Source organism: Tinamus guttatus, unplaced genomic scaffold (genome assembly GCF_059628265.1).
Source record: "Tinamus guttatus ecotype Peru unplaced genomic scaffold, ASM5962826v1 Tinamus_guttatus_pri_ptg000104l, whole genome shotgun sequence".
In the NCBI taxonomy this organism is placed as follows: Eukaryota; Metazoa; Chordata; class Aves; order Tinamiformes; family Tinamidae; genus Tinamus; species Tinamus guttatus.
Window position 1 is genome coordinate 4,142,615 of NW_028288638.1, and position 17,461 is coordinate 4,160,075.

Consider the following 17,461-nt stretch of genomic DNA (forward strand, 5'->3'; position numbering starts at 1 on the left):
TATCTCTATCATTTATTTAATACAACTTTCTCCCTTGTGATGTTATCTCACAAACATAGCAAACTCAAATTATCTGATGCCAAATGCTGAATATATATAAATACTACTAAGAAATCTTAAAGCAATGGCACTCATGGGAACATAAATGCATAAAGATACACTTGATAAGTCTTACACTTACAACCCATGATAAACTTCTGACAAATGGAACAAATAGTATATGTTTTTAATTTTGCTTGCAACTGGGCAAGGTGCTCATATTAGATAAATGTAATTTCATAACATACAACTTCGAACTACCAATATCCCAGTAAAGAGGGATAAAACAAAGATTTAAAGAACTGATTTTGTTAGCAGTAAAATGAAAATTAAAAAAAAAGACTGAGTCCAAATATTTTTTTAATCTTCTTGGGTGCTGAGTGGGTAACACTGTCTTCAGTTACAATTCAGAAACATTGATTCAGGAAAGGAAAGGCTAAAGTCTAAAGGAAAGGACTTGAAAGTGATTGCTCTGTTAAAGAGTTTCACAGAACCTGTACAAAAACTGTTCTTGAGAGGTTTTATCCTTTTAAAAATAAACAAAATAAAAGGTTACCAGTGAGTGAATTTTCTGAAAATGTTCTCCTGTCATTGCTTTTTAGACAGAATTCATGCCCTGTTTCTACTACTACTTCTAAAACACAGAAGCCAAATACACTGGGAAAACTACAACAGGTTTATCACCCTGAGACATTCACCTTGTCTTCATTTAACGCTATTGATGTAACAGGAAATTAGTTACGCAGTACAAAATCCATTCAGGAATACTTGGCACGGGGGAGTAACTTTAAAAAATCAAGCTGGAATATAAAGGATGGACAGATACACACAGTACTGGATGAGGAAAGAGACAACAGACTGAAATGCCATCGGAGAAATGGAAAGCGAAGGATACCCGAGGGTCAAATTCTGTAAATCCAAAGCACCAGCATTGACTTGAATAAACCAAACTACAGAAGTGACATGAGAAGCTTGTTTTTAAGCTGAAGATTTTCTTCTAACATCAAATTATTTATGATAGAAAAATATAGCAACTAAGTGAAGAAAGATTCTGTAAAATAGGTCGAATCTGCAGCTAAGTTCAAAAGCAATATTAATGTTAAAAGAAGTAAGCAAAAAAACAAGTATGGTGAGCAATAAACATAGGTCCCAAACTGTGTAGCCTTGATGGAAACTTCCAACCCTTCAGCTGTTGGAAAAGATAATTAGAGGTCCCAGATAAGAAAAATTGACCTTCTAGTTCCAGATAGTGAAATGACAAGAGAGCCTGCTTTGAGTTTATGAACCAGAATAAAACTTAAGAATTAAAATGATGTTTAGGAAAGATCTAGCTATGTCTAAGACACTTTCTAGAAAAGCATACAAATGAATATCAGCACATTCTTTACAGGTGGTAAAAGAGTAACAGAGGACATGTGAGAATTGCCTGTGTCTACACTGACATCTGGAGTGCAGCATGCAAGAGAATACAGGTCTTGCAACTGTCCTCCTCACTGAATCATTCAGAGCAATGGGCTTGTGAAACTTCAAAGGAAAGAAGCAGTTTCAGGGACCAGGTAACAAAATGAGACCAAGGTAAAATGCAGAATTCCACCCAAAGGATATAGCATCATACAGAGGTTTGGAGCCTTGAGCAAATCCCCCAAACTACATCCTCATCATTTTGGATGTCACCAGACAGGCTCTGTTTCCATTTCTAAAGCAATCTCAGTGTCAGGCAGAGGGCTTGTTGTTTGTTTTTCCTTTCAGAAAAACCCCAAAGATGCTATAGAATGTCTCAAGTTGAATAAACTTTAATAGTAAAGTCACAAGGCAACTTCAGAACTTTCCATGGGAATTAAAAAAAAAAAAACTCTATTTAATGCACATAGACTTTAAAGAAGTTTCATTTAAAAAAACTGGTTTCCAGGCCATTAACTTCTATGTTCCATGGGTTCAGAATTCGCACTATTAAAAACGCCCGTAAACCCAGTTGGTCAATAAAGACTTCGTTGTTTTTATGAGTCCCTAAATATATATGTGCTTGATTAGAATTTCGCTGGTCTATCAGGAACGCAAGTTTGTATCCAGGGAGTTTTTAAAACATGAATCATAGGGGTTTTATTAATACAAATACCATGGAAAAACAAAGGAAATTAAACCACAAAGACTATAAATGCCTGACATATCCACCAAGGCAAGGAAATAAAGAATGAAGGCTGCAAATCCATCCTGGTAATCCTTCTATAGCTCACTGTATTGTAGTTAGGTATCTTGGATCAGCCTGTGAGTCATATATGCACATACTGTATGGATGTCCCTGTCTATTTGCATGTGCCCCACTGGTGCATGTAGCATGAATGCTACAGTGCTGAAGTGAAGAACACAGTGAGAAACACTAGCCAAGAATTTTACTCGCATTTGAAATTTCCTTATAAGATCGCAGTAAGTTAAGTGCGTAACATTATTGGAATGAGTTTTCTCTACATTAATTTAAATTGTCACGGTCTAAATTCAAGAAGAAGATTAAAGGCTCCTGGAAACAGGTTCAAAGCTATACTTTAAAAGCAGCATTAAAATGCATCCATGTTCTGGTTGACAGCAATTTCATTTACAATCCTGCACACAAAATATTCTTGCCAGGAGCAATATCAGTCTGGGGCAGGGCTAGGAGGATATCTGCTGCCAAATAAAGGGGTACATTCCTATAAATGCCCAGGTCTCAGATACCAACCATTCCACGGCTCCTAGCCCACAGGTCATGTCTGTCAGAGGATACTTAACCAATGGGGTTTGGATGGAAAGTTAGTAGAGGAGCAGACTCCTCCTATCTTGCCCATCTGCTTCTTGGCATATGAGTCTGGAAACTCAGACTCTGCCAAAACGTGGCCTCCAAAGTTTAAGTAGGTGTGAACTTCTACATTTCAGAATTATTTTGCTCCACATCACTTTGTTGTCCCTCATTCATGTTATTCCACAACCCTTTCCAGTGAAAAAAATAGGCACATATGGAGTCTATTTTGGATGCAAATCAACAACAGAGCATAGAGACATTAATACTACTGCATTTTGATGTCTCTGAAGGTAGCCTTTAACTTATGGGGGAGAAAATACAAACAACAAATAGCTAACACATTGGGAGTGATCAATAAACAACTAGTAGCTAATAAAGTCCTGAACCTTTCACATTTCCTCATGAAGGCAGCAATTTGCCACTGAACAAGATGAACAATTAACATGGGGCCAGGAAATTCCCACAGGAGAGAACTTGAAAAGTGAGGAAGAAACTGAAAGAAAAGAAAAAAAAACAGTGAATTTCCTTCTGTATTTCCTCAGGAGAAGCAACTTTGCCCTTTCTCCCAAAAGCAAATGTTAGGCATCCCAAGCAATATGCTTCCTGGGAGACCAGCTAGAGACATAAAACCTTCTACATGACCTGTCTTTATGGATCTCTGCCTGAGTTTTACCCTCCACATGCTGCAGTGTTGAGGGAATGCAGTCTGAGGAAACACGCTGTGCGGCTGCCTAATCCATGGGTGATCTGCGCACGCCAGAGCAGCACACTGGAGGAGGCCCAGTTTCCAAGCAGTAAGGTGAGGAGGTTAGTCCTATGGAGTTGCTATCCCATCTCTGGGTAAGCGAGCCCTTCACAGTGACTGTGTTGTGGGCAGCACTTACGCAGCATCACGGCGGGTGTACTTGGTTCAAGGGCTTCGCTGAAACTGCTAGCAAATGCAGCTCCTTTTCTCGGCTCTTGTCATTCGTGTTCTGGTTATGTTAGTACAGTGCAGCAGTACCTGGGAATAAACTATTCCTCTAAGTGAAACATCATTTTGATTATTACTGACATTGGTGCTCATTAAAATACATAAGTGAAACACTGCCTTTCTGTAGACTCTGAAAGCTATTTCATGTTACTTGAAGGGGAATACAAATGAATAGGGACTGCATCACTTTAGTTAAAAGCAGAAAATGTTCTAAAAACTGGGATTTGGACACTAGATCAGTGAGCAATTGAGGTTTGTAGTTCATTTCTGTCTTTCTTGTTTTTCACATCTTTCTGGTTTCTGATTTTTAAGCCATGTGTACATGGGGGAATGGGAATAATGTATGTTTACTTTATCTGTTACGCAATTAATGAAACAAATGTATGCTAAGATGAAACAAGATCTAATAAACGTAAACAATACATTTTTCCTTTCTGTTACCATTATGTCTTTACTCAACATTATACTGACTGATCAGATCTCCAAGTAGAAAAAAAAACCTTTTAACTTTTTTAACCATTATCTCTGTCTTGTGTTATCCATATCAGTGCATTTTAATGGCTGTCTCTCAGCTCTCAAGACGCTTAATACGTTTCTCCTTGCATTGTATCGCAGCTAAAATATGACCTGCTTCTGCTTAAATAATGTAATTTAATGATTTCACATTTTCAGCCACGCAAGGCTTTCCTTTAGCACTGAAGTCTTCCACTAATGATTTGGGGAGATAGTTTGTTCTCTTTTCTTTCAAAACTCAAGACTGAAAAACTCTGACTTGGAAATAAATTATTGACATGACTTTAGAAACAGTACAGTTTGTGGTGGGAATAAAACACACAAAATTTGCAGCTTGTTGATTCCTTTTGAGGTTCAAGTACCATCCAAGCTCCATAATAGTGGAGAAGCCTAAAACACTCTTAGCAGAGAGATTCCCAAATTGTTATCCACGGAGTGAGAGTAGCTAGAGGTGAGCTGGAAGACCACATGGTGGTAGCTTTGGGGGGTTGGTTTGGGGTTTTTTTTGTTTTGTTTTGTTTTTGTTTGTTTGCTTGTTTTCTATTTCTAACATGTATGCCATACTAAGAGTATAGCTAAAACACTTTAACTTGCTAATTAAAACCACTTCGGTGGTCATTCAAGTGAATAAAAGGACAGGATAAACCTTTAACAACCCCCCATCACCAGAATAGATTCCCCATTCTCTGTGATTTCAACATGCATGCAAGAGGCCAAAAACCTACATTAAGAAAACAATATAGAATAAACTCAGCCCCATAACAATTATCTACCTGTTTAGATATACAGAAATCTTATACTTGCATAGAAAAAGCAGATGGGCTTAACAAAATAATGCCTTTCCATAAAATCACCTTACTGAATAATATCACAATGTATTTCTGATATACTGAACACTGCATTAAGTAGCTATTAATCCCTTGAGGAGATGCTTGAGAAGGATAGCTAAAACGAAGAGAGAAAGAATGCCTCCCTCCAAAAAACTTGAAAGAAATGTGACCTGCAAAAGGAGCTGCAAAGACTGAAATTGTTCAGTTGAGAGAAAAGTTTGTCCAAAACTGAAAGAAAAATATTGATGAATACCTGTTTGGATGATAAAAGGAAAACTGGCAGAATGTTTTTTATATTAGTCAACAAAAATGCATGAAGAAGCAATGGACTCAGAGTGGAAATGGAGACGGTCGGACTGTAAGTGCATTGCCTTGTAGGCCACCTGTCTCATTTTCTCCCTTCCCACAAGTTCATAGCTGTTGATGTGACCCCTCCAAATTTTTTTTCTGTTTAGAAAAACACTCCTGTGTTCCAGGTGTAAGAAATGGTTAAGGGACAACAGGTTTGTAATTGTGTCTGGAAACAGGGACAACAGTTTCCTTGGATGGTGTTTAAAATCATATGTCCAGCACTTTAGTGGATTCCAGTAAAAAGTTATGGTTGTTGATTTTAACATTTTGTTCAAAGGCCTGCTAGTAGAAAGCCCAAGTTCCATAGGTAAATCTGTGTTATGTTCAGAGAAGTTTGCTTATGCTAAAGCAGATGGCTCCATTCTGCTACAAGCCCTTGGCATCTCCGTAAATTTTATTCTTGTCACATTTCTTGCGCATATTAAATTTGCTTAATATGAGCCAGTAAAGATGTATTTTTGTGCAAGTATTCATCTTCCTTCTTCTATTCACAAGCATTTGACTTATTTGCTCAGGGAACAGAAATGGTATAGCAGTGTGTGTGACAAACGACATAGAGCAATGAACAGAGAATAATCAAACATATATCAAGAGAAATAGTTTTCAAAGAAGCTTAGGGTCTAAACCTATCTTCACTTACAGCAACAAAACTCCTATTGACTTAGTGGTGAATCAAGACTGTATAGCAACTGAACAATTTAACATAAATAAATGTGAAAAAAAGACTTTCTTATAAGTAATTGACAATGGAGGAGTAGGTAATTTCACTGAATAGGTTATACTGTTGTGAGTTATTTCCATATCATTAATCTCTCGATTTTATCTATGTCTTTAATTTTTAAAGGAATTTTTGTTTTATCTTGTTTCAAATACTATTTCTCTGCTACAATTCTTATCAGTGAATGCTTTATATTTTCTTGCCACAAGCAAGAATCTTCATTGTTTTCTCCAATCACCTTCTGTTCCCATGACTCAGAACGAGATCTTAAAGTCTCTAAGAAGAAAACCACTGTTAAGCAGCTATGTGGATCACATCAAATTTGGTCAGGTTACTCCCCTAATGAACATTTAGTATGAATTCAAGTATGTTATTGGATCAGAACTTTTCTGAAGTTCTGGCCCATTGTTCAAGAAGTCTTCAGGGAGTCTTTTGAGTTACCCGGCTTGGGTAGTTTGGGATGAGGTGGTTGAGAAGTTAAATGACGAGAGAAGAACAAAACCAGAAAAGACTCAGCTTGGATATCTGTATTTGACTGCTCTGGGAATTTAGGGGCAGCAGAAACAACAACAGCGAGAGTAGAGAAGATGGGTCACAAAACAACATGAAAACACGTTCCCAGTGATTTAGATTGGCCATAGTACAGCGAAGTTTAAGGGAGCTGGAAGTTGAGGAATTTGGTTTGATTTCTCCCAAAGGGCATGAATTACCAAAACTGTGTTGCTGCAAAGGCTTCTGAGTATACCTATAAAAACGCTGGCTATAAAACACATATTCTGTGATTATCCTGAGAGCAGAGACCAACCACGTTCGGCAGAGTTAATGATTCTACACAGCAAAAACGTCTCTGGCAGCACAGCACTCTCACCTGGCTCTCACTTTCACTTACACGAGCCTAGGTTAACAGGCCTTACAGGAGGCAACGAAAGCATACAGCATCATTAAGGGCTCTTAAGTGCTACCTTGACAAAGTCACTACATTTCTTTGCTTACCCACCTCCACCTAAAGTGGGCAATGGGACTTGTACTGCAAGTGTAAAGAGGCACACAGGTGGAGGGTGTAGAGAAGCAGCTGGCTGAATTCATGGTTCCTTTTCTGTTCAGGTATTTTAAGGATGACATGATTGCCTCCGTGGAAGGGGAACTGCACCTGGTGATCCAACAAGTACCTATTTGATCCTACACTTCTGCACACAATTAAGAATTATAGAGGAAGACTTTTCAACCAGGTCATTGCTTGCAAAACTTATTTGGCAGTGGAGTCACTCCTTTTAGCCAAGAACTAGATACCCATGGCTAAACTAAAGAGCAAAGGTTGTCTGGCTTAATCCCTACTCTCCAGCTCCGCAACACAGGGCAAATTAATGACGTAAGAACTGTACAAGCTTATGTTTATTTATAATACCCCATACACAGGCAACCATAACCTGGAACACTCCAGAGTGGAAAGATACGTTTTTATAATGCCTGCTTCCTCATTAAGATTTCATCACCCACCTACGCTAAAAAGGCACTTCCCCTTCACTTTGTTATGTCTGCTTTTACCCGCTCCTGTTCCTGCATTATTTTTTTAATCTCCAGATCCCTACTTTACATGCACTCTCAAATTTTAAACAAGCAAAATTTGTGCATTAGTGTGTCCTTTTCATCTATGATTTATGAATGACAGGTTCTTTGGGGCAGCTTAATGGTATGAGAGAGACATTATTTTAAACATTAAAGTGAAAACCATTTACAACTATGATGAGAGGTCTGTTGGCATTAAACTTTAAAACATGCACAAGGTAAAGGCAAGTAGCTGTGCCAACAGGTAAGAGTACTATGCATATGGTTTGTATAGAGTTTGTTCTACACATTTGTTGTCTCTTCCTTTCCCCTGTTTCACAACCTGTACAGTAAGGTGCTTCAAACAATTCATTAAGTCATGGACAGCAGCCAGAGTTTAATCACCTAGAAAGTACTTTGGGTGCAGCATGAGTAGGCATTTAATGAAACACCCATTCTATCCTTGGAAAACTTTCCTCACCATTTATGTCAGCAAGAAATGAAGAAAAACCAAGCTAAAAAAATTGAGAGAACTCAAGCTGTAATCCGATCCTCTTCCCCACCCCACCATCACTTTCACATTGGATAATCACATACTTACCATATTTCTATTAAAGCTGTTTTGCAATTCTAATGTGAGATTTTTGCTAACATTTATCTTGCTATATTTGGCAGAATTCAGTTCAGCAACAGCCTTATTTGGAATAGTAAATAAATACATTTGTATTTTATATCATGTGTTTGGATTTCTAACTGTATTAGACATACTGATTGAACAGCAAAAGAATACAAGAGAAAAGCAGATATATACAGTTTCTCTCAGTACAATGTTTCACTTAGACCATAAAGAGAATACCACTAGTATTTTAATGCAGACTTGTTGCACACATGGTGCAGATGACACAGTGGGAAGGATACACAGATTAACTTTTTGCTGCTCTAGTGTAGGAGTCATGCAGCTCCTCCAATCATTTGTACTATCCTCAGAGGACCCAGTGGATGGCAGAAGGCTGTGGTAAAGCTGACCTCACATGTGAGGAATGAGAATGCACACCTGAACCATTAGTGGCAGTTACCTGAAAAAAGTCTGATTTTATAATAGAAAGTTTTCTAAAAGAGAGTTTGATGCACCACTGTGTTTTTAGTGGCCTCTATTCATTCAACATACCCTAATCAGTAATGGTTAAACAAAATACCTGACTTTGTGCTGCTATTTGAAATTTTAAAGTGAATTGTGAGTAGGGAACATTGATCACTGGTACTGAAAAGACTAATGATCCATTCAAGCACCTCACAGTAGTGACCCACAGAATGTAAAACACAACCCTTAATGCCTGCTTATAAAAATGCAAATGTCCTTTACATGTCTTGTGAATATTCAAAAGCAGTTCAAGTATTAATATCCAATACAGAGTTTGGGAGAGAGAAAATCCTCTGTTTGAGAGGGAGGAAATAAAACAAAAAAGCCCAAAAAATCCTTTACAGAAATGCCACACACAACTTACCTTGTAGATTTTGCAATGGCAAAGTCATGATGCCTCCTGCTGCAGCTGCTGCTACCAGCCCTTGGATGTTGGTGAGATTAGCCGTAGGGAGAGTCAGGACCAGTCCTTGTTGGCCACCCAGCTGTCCAGCCATGTTGAAGGGAATAAGGATGGGCTGATTGAGGGCCGGCGTGCCGCCCGGCATCACCCCTGCCACTGCCGAGGCCAGCTGCTGGGCTGTCAGTAGTGGCTGCAAGGAAACACACGGAGTGAGCGCCCTTTCCCGGGCCTGCCTCAGCACCCCGTGCCTCTCCTGCTCGCGACCCTGCAGCGCTGCAGTGCAGACGTGCAATCACGATGCACGGATCCACCTATCCCCAGCATCTTCCAGGATCTCAAAGTGTAACTTTCAGCAACACAAAATGCTCTGACAAATTTGGTATACCAAAATTGGAAGCCTGATTGTCCTGTAGCACGGGAGCAATTCCAGTTGACTCTAGAGTGGACAGTCCACGACACACGCATCAAAGATATTTATCAACACAAGGAGGCCTCCTGATTCAAATCAGCCTACAAGTACCTGCAACATTTCCCATTTTTTCCCACTTGTATATTAGTAAGTCTTAAAAACACCATAGTGACAACTGCCAGCAGCTTATGTGGACTGTATGCAGACTGTACCATGAACTGAGTTCAAACATTAAGTATTTTCTCAGGCTATGGTGACGGTTGCTTTTAAAATTTCATATAGGGCCATACTATAATGCCCACATTTTTCTGCAAAGAAAATAAATACCTGGCATAACAGATAAATGAAATGCTTTTACTAAGGCAGGAGCTATACTTGACATGCAGAGTTGTCAGTCAATAAGGATGCATTAAAATTGCACTAGCTTTTTAATATTAAATCACAACCTGTATTTCAAAAATCACTTATAGAAAAAGTTCAAACAATTTAACCTCCTAAGTATGCCAAAACAAGCACAGAAGAAAGCTAATCTTTCCAAACAAATGCCTTTCAAAACATAAACATGGCACATGGATACTACCTTTTCCCAACCTCAAAATGTAGCCAAACACCTCAGAATCACGTTTGCTACATTACACAGAAAAATTGTGATCATTTATGATTATTTACTTTTCATCAAACTATATGTTTCAGTTAGTCTAAAGGAAAGATACTGACCTGGGGCCCGACGGGGAACGCAGGGTGGGACTGACTGGGTTGGTGTTGGTCGGCTGTGCTCGTATCAGACAGCACTGCGTTTCCTCTGGCCTCTGAAATTCAAAGAGAAAATCTACCTTAATATCAAGCCTGGGGACCGGCACATTGCTTTTGACTGTGATGTCACATAACATCAAGCTGAAAATGATATGCTAAAGTGCTTTATCAATAACTCAAGCACTCAAATCACTTATCAGCTGCATAAATTATGCTAACATTCATTCAGACCAGCCAACTCATTCAAGGAGATACGAAAACCTGACAGCACTGAAACTGAAGCTATCATCAACCGAGCTAATGTGGGCTGCATTACACATCAATTTACATAGAGTACATGAGCGCTCCGCGTGTGTGGGAACTGCGTTCTTTATGCTTAGGTGAGCATCAGCCATTCTAATTCCTGAAAGCAAAAATTATCTGGAAAACAATCAAGTCGCCACTGCTTTGTGTCTTTAATAAAGTCTTTTCTTACGCCACTTACTGAGGCAAGAATACGGCACGGTAAGGGACGCTAGGCACAATAAAAGGCACTATGTGAACTGAAAATAAGTACTCCTTCAAATGACAGCTACTTTCCTGGTCTTCTAAAGCAGAGGGGAAGCAAAATTCTGCAAAACCAAGGCTTTTCAGTATTTATTGAGATGATGAGTATCCAACATGATTTATATGCTGGCACCAATGCCTTGCTAAGTACAGAATATAACCCACTACATTTTGCTGAAGCCTGCAAAGCTATTTTTTTAAGAAAAGGAAAGGGATCCTATCAGGTTCAAGAAAGCACCAAGTTGTTTTCAAACGTATGACCAGATCTCCAGTCTCTCCTGTGGAAGGACTCATTGACTCATAAACTTTTTCAAAACTGATGGCAATTTTTTTCAACACATGAGGACACATCTATCTTTGAAGCTGAAGGAATGACAATAAGCATTAAAAGTAGCTGTAGTAGGAAAGGAAAATCCTAGCTACAATTTCAGGTTTTCTGGTTAGTCCAATAGCTTTTGCTCCATTAACTTGTTAGGGTTTTTTTTTTTTTTTTTCTGATCCGTGGTTGAAATCTAATTCAAGGTAAACCTTAACAAGATCCCTTTTCCAATGTTTGTCCTATGAATAGCAAGTGCTAGACAATTCCCAACTAGTTTATTGGCAAGCCATGGTGTGCTAGAGTAAAAGGATATGATTCTGTCATACTTATAAATTTTAAAGAGGGTATTATCAGCTCATTTAAAACAAATTCTTCTATATATTCTCCAAGGGGACAGACTTATAAATAATGAAAATGTGAAAAAAATACTTCAGCACATTAAGGTACAAATAAAATTGACTGCTACATATTATTCAATTGACTTCTATCTCTACAGCAAAGTGTCAATCATAACAGCATTTTAGAATGGTATTAAACAATAAATGTGCAGAGCTATTATGCAGAAATCTGAAAATCTGATTAATTTGTAATATTTTGGTGTGCTCTCCGAGAGTCAGAAACGGACGTTGCTTTGGGAATGCTTACAAACCCTCTATTGAAATTTCTAAATTGATTTGGAACTAATAAAACATACAGACTCGCTGACATTTTATAAAGTGAATTCCATCAAAATGTTTGGCATTTTATTGACTACTGTCATTTAATAATGAGAATAAGAGGACCTATTATAATTGGCGAGGACTCCACCACTGCCTAACATGGGAGACCCAGTCACTACATTTTTTATGTGTGATTTACTCATCTGAGATACTTGAAAAGCAAGAAATGTAACTAGAGATGCAAGGTTCAGTGAAAGCTGTTTCTTTCAAATGCCTTGCAATCCTAGCAGGATTGCTGCCATCAAACAAACCAAACCTAGGTTTGCTTCTGTATGGTTTCCTCCTATACAAAACATGGTTCTACATTACTGAACAAAAGTTTACCTTAGGTAATTTCCACATATCATTGTGCTATTTTTTTAAAACCGTCTTATCACAGTGGTATGTATAAAGTGATATTACAAAAAAGATTCAATACCAATGAATATATCACTTCCCATTAAAATCAAACCTTCTAAATCAATTTTTAAATGTAATTTTAAGGGCTCAGAATTTTGTCTTAGCAGATGATTTAGTTAATATTAAAATAAGCTCCTAATAACCTGTCAGATCATTAAATTGTCCTATAAAAGGTTCGAGTGAAGTGAAAAGCAGGAGTGAAATAGTTGACTAGAATTTGATTTTCCTGCAATTAATATAGCCTGATCTCTCAGTAAATAACCAAAAAACCTCAAAGAAATATGCCTTGCTTTGGCATTTGTTTCATGGCATAAGATATCCCCAAACCCACTGTTTTCTATTATCTGTGCCCTAAGGATTTTGCAGTATTTCATCTCACAAGCTGTGTGTTGTACAAGTGGGTTATGCAGGCCCATTAAACTAAAATTAATTATATTCCTTTCCTTTTGCATTGTACTAATTGGAATCACTTAGGATTACATTCCTTTCATATGGTCCCTGATTGAAGATGATATATCTTTTTATTCAAGTGCTTGAATGCTCTGCCTGCTTCTTCCAGCTCACTTTCAACGCGACACAGGCATTTTAGTAAAGGAGCACGCAATTTCACACATATGAATGTGGTCCTACATGGCTCCCTACATGAAATTATGCATGCTGGATCCTCAGAATTGAATTCTCACCTTTCCTCTTGTGTCCATATCTTTCTTTCTCATAAATTTACCAGGGGTATTTAGGCCCCGTCTGATCTACCTGCTGTAACAGGCGCTCCGGTGTTCCATTTTTTCCAGACGTAGAGGAAAGCGGGCAGGCTGCGCGGGCTGGCAGTAGACGCAGCGAGGCGCAGATGCCGGCACTCGGTGCGGCTGCGCACACGCGCTCGCCGCGTTTGCGCCTTGCTGCGCGCTGCTGCCTTCAGCAGAAGGGGCAGGACAAGGCTCCGCGCAAGCACGAAAGCAGGGGCTAAAGGCCACCTTTCCTCTTCTACCCCGTCGAGTCAGCAGCGGAGGACTCTCCTGAGTTTGGAACATCCCGAAAGTTGAGAGCACCCTGTGCTACCTCTGTTATGTCTGGTTTGCAGGCACGTTGTTACCAGTTTGGAAAAAGCCTTCATTAGGCCCATTCTCCAGGCTTGGCAGTGTGTGATCCCCTTTGTTTTTCCGTCTTGGTTGTACTGCCTTGATGTGGGAGCTCATTCATTCCAGATGCTGCAATGACCTTTGTAGGTAAATTATTCCATTGCCTAAATTCCACTATTCACACAGGAAAAAAAAAGGGCTGTCAAAATCTAGCCTCAATTTTCCCCTTGCGCAGACTCCTGGAAGGCTGCCTCCCCATGCCATCGAGCTTTCTCACAGCTACGGGGATTCCAGTACGGAAAAACAGGACTCCGCAACCTCTGCAGAGCTGGGGAGGTACCAGCAGCACCTCCACCATCACCCTTGAGTATGTTCTTGAGAGACTCTGCTCACATTACAGCTGTGATTCCTGGTTCATCTGGGGCAGGGAGAATGGGGCAGCTGCTCTGAAAACAGCGGTACCTTCTGGAGCCAAGACTTCCCTTGGAAGTGAGCGCTGCCATCACAGCCTAAGTCAAAAAGCTTGCTCAGTAGTACTCTACGAGCAGCAGTGCTACTGCTGTAGCACATGTAGCCAAGGTTTTAATATTTAATAAGTAGCATTAATCATATGCGATTCACCATAAATTAATTATAAATTATATAATATATACGCTCACCTCTCATCCCACCAAGGAGCTGGGAGGGCATGACACAATAAAAAATTGAAGTGCGCTGTAAACACTGTAAAATAACCCCCCTAAAATGAAATATTATTTTTAAAAAACTAAGTAAAACAAAGGCAACCTTCTTCTCCCATTTCCAAAAAAGCTCCCATCCAAAAAAAAAAAAAAAAAAAGAAGTTTTACAGTATGTGGTTTGAAAAATGAACAAAAACACAAGAGGGGTAACTGAAGGAAAAAAAAAATCACATCCCGAGGGCTCCTAATCTCATGAGAATTAAGACTACAAACGCACTGATTACAAAGAGGCTTTCCACAGTTTAGCACATTCTGCTATGTACATCCTTTCAGCAAGACAGATAATTCCCTTCGACGTGTCTGTACCCCACAGCGCCCCACAAAAGGAGGGCTGCTCTAATCCCTGCTCTGCAGGTGAGCAACTAATGGACACAGGGACTGAGATCCAGATCTTCAAACCAGCCTAATTTAGGCACCTCTCTCTTTCTGGCTGTAGCAACATTGTCCAGGAAAGCTGGGGTGAAAACCCAAGCAACCCGCACAGGAACACACTGCCCGTGCTGTTGCTTCTTGGCGCACACAATGACCTGCTCTTGCAGGGGGCTTAAAGCTCATGGGCAACTGTGACCTTGCTGAAAAGCACCACAGGATATATAAAAGCGTAAGTTAAATATACCCCAGCCCTGGCCTAGACCTCTTGCTTCCTGCACAGATCTTTGCCTGTGCCCACACCAAAGAACACCGGCTCCCAAACGGCCTCCTCCCAAACTCTGCTCTAAAAGCTCACCCAGAGGTGACACTTCAGCGCGAGGCTGAGTCTGAACCTGAGCACCAGGCTGTGCTTGAACCTCAGCATGGAACAGGCCTCAGCGGGGGAGCTACATACTTAACTTCTTCATGGTCGTCAAGAAAAGAATTCAACATCTTTTAAGCAAATATTATAAATGAATCAACTTAGAAGAAGCTAGCATTTCAAGTAGCAGTTCATATTAGAAAACTTAGATTCAGTTCTTCAGTGTGATCCATTACATTTGTTGTAATCATCTTTAAGCAACTGCAACAATAAGAAATCAAGACCAGATTTTTCCCTTTACTCTTTCATCCAACTCACATTAAAGATACAGCTTTAAGAATCAAAACATGAAGGTAAAAATACTATCTGTAAGAAAAATAGGCTTAGATTTTTAAAAACAGTAAACTCACTGTCTGAGCATATAATAGAGGCACAGTTAGATCATAAACACTCTTACTAGGAAGGAAAAGACAACTTCTTAAAAAAAAAGCAAATACACCGACTGGTAATACTCAAATTATCAGGTTCTGTGTGTGGAAATCTAACATCTCTAATTAATCATGAACTCAGTTCTTCATTGAGTGGACCCTTAATAGTCAGTAATTATACCAGAAGCAATCACACAGACAAAATTTAATAGCTGGAAGAAGAAGATGCAGCTGATAATGAAAAATCCTAACACTGTCTCCAAACAATTCCCTTCTTGCCTTGCAGCACCAGACTGGGGCTCTGATTTCACTGCTTCCTTTCCCTGAGACCCTAGAGGTTGGCCATGTAGGTAGGAAGCCTTTCCAAGTCGCCTCCTCAGAAATTTTGACTAATCAGATTGCTACACAGCGCTGCACAAACACATCCAAATCCTTGCAAGAGAGAAAATTGAGATTTTATGCTGAAGACTGAACTCATTTCACACTGCTATTATCCTATAGTTATGACAGCAGATATCCCTGTTACTTCAGTAAGGAAAATCAAGTCCAGAAATTAAATGAGAATAATGAATCACTGACTGGAAGTTATATATTCAAACCCCGACTTCTCATATTTAATTTAGTAGCCAGGTAGCTGTCTTCTTCCAGTGTTAGTAATAAGCACCACCAGGATGAGGCAAACAATTTATTAATCTGGACTGTATTGACCTTCCCTGAACATCAGGCTTTCCCACAGATGGCTACGAAAGTCACCTTTTCCTGAAGTATTTCTGCTTCCGATTCCAAGCTCATGTGAAATGATTTCAGCTTTGCATAGCAGACTGTAAGGACAGGAACTATCTGCACCACGTGGAGCTGCACCTGTTAACTCTGAAACCTACCAATGTTACAGCTGTGGATATGGTCAATTATTTTGCTGTCAGTTATTTTTGGAAAGAATCTAAGTACTGTGCTTATCTTCCATAACGCCAAATTGTCTCCATTGTCTCAATTTACATATCTTAAATTCTCATTCTTAATTTTCCCCTGCCCATGTACAGAACTCTCCTAATTTACCTCTGAAAATGTCTAAGGTTTGGTAAGTAAATGCAAAATTGATCTGCCATATTGACATGTAATGTCAATATGGTGGACTGAATAGAAAAGCTAAAAATCCTGCATGTAAAATGGAATGAATTAGCTATCAAAATGAACAGCACAAAGTTGCCATACTGACTGCAGCATTCAGCATTTCCTGACAAAAAGCCTGAAGTTTTTTGCTTTTTTGAGACGGCCACACAGTTGCTACAGCAAAGCTACCGATACCACTGCAGAGCCCAAGGCCCAGTTTGTCAGCAGTGCACAGTCTCTTCCCTTTGCCTGGTCCCCGGGGGTTTCTTCTCCTAAAGGATCAACTCCAGCAAGACGTATGGAGTTGGGGAAAGCACTGTGCTCGTTACCCGCACACACAGCGCTGGGCTCGTATTTACACACCTGCAGCTTTCTGAATCCACATTGATAACATTAAAACTCCATGACTTGCTTATAATGAAAATCGGGTTATTACAGCGATTCACGTTACAGAGAATATCTCATGGGCAACCACCAGCTATGTTTACCACCAAAGAAAAAGCTACCACACAAAGTCACAAAAATAACAGATAATGCAAAAACACAGCTCTCCAAACTCTGCCCTACATTTTCTTCTCTACTTTTTTTTTTTTTTTTTTTTACATTTCTCAACTTTGGCTTCCCTTGCATTGTCTCATCTTTTTCTTCTCTTTTCCCCAAAAAAAAAAAAATCTTATTGGTGTCTATATGAATATTCTTCCACTTCAGATATTTCATGTGAGAACAAAAGTGTCACTGCCACAGAAAAGGTGAAAGGATATAATTGCAAAAGTATGTTCTTTATTCAAAATAGACTCATTCTACTTTTCTCTACCCCCTAAGTACAACACATAAAAATCCCTTGTTAATGGTACATACATTTTTTATGAACTGGACCCTTCATATTGAGAATTCCAGTTTCTTTTATACTGTATGCATTAGCACAAATATAATCACATTA

General features: G+C 39.2%; 1 protein-coding gene across 1 annotated transcript in view; it reads right to left on the minus strand.

The window, feature by feature from the left end:
- POU6F2 (POU class 6 homeobox 2) overlaps positions 1 to 17,461 on the minus strand; it is a 300,202-nt gene that overhangs the window by 163,722 nt on the left and 119,019 nt on the right. The window contains exons 3-4 of the mRNA XM_088520863.1: positions 10,413 to 10,504; positions 9,248 to 9,476 (exon numbers count right to left, since the gene is read on the minus strand). Coding sequence (XP_088376989.1) covers positions 9,248 to 9,476; positions 10,413 to 10,504 — 321 coding nt within the window. The remainder of the gene's footprint in view (positions 1 to 9,247; positions 9,477 to 10,412; positions 10,505 to 17,461) is intronic.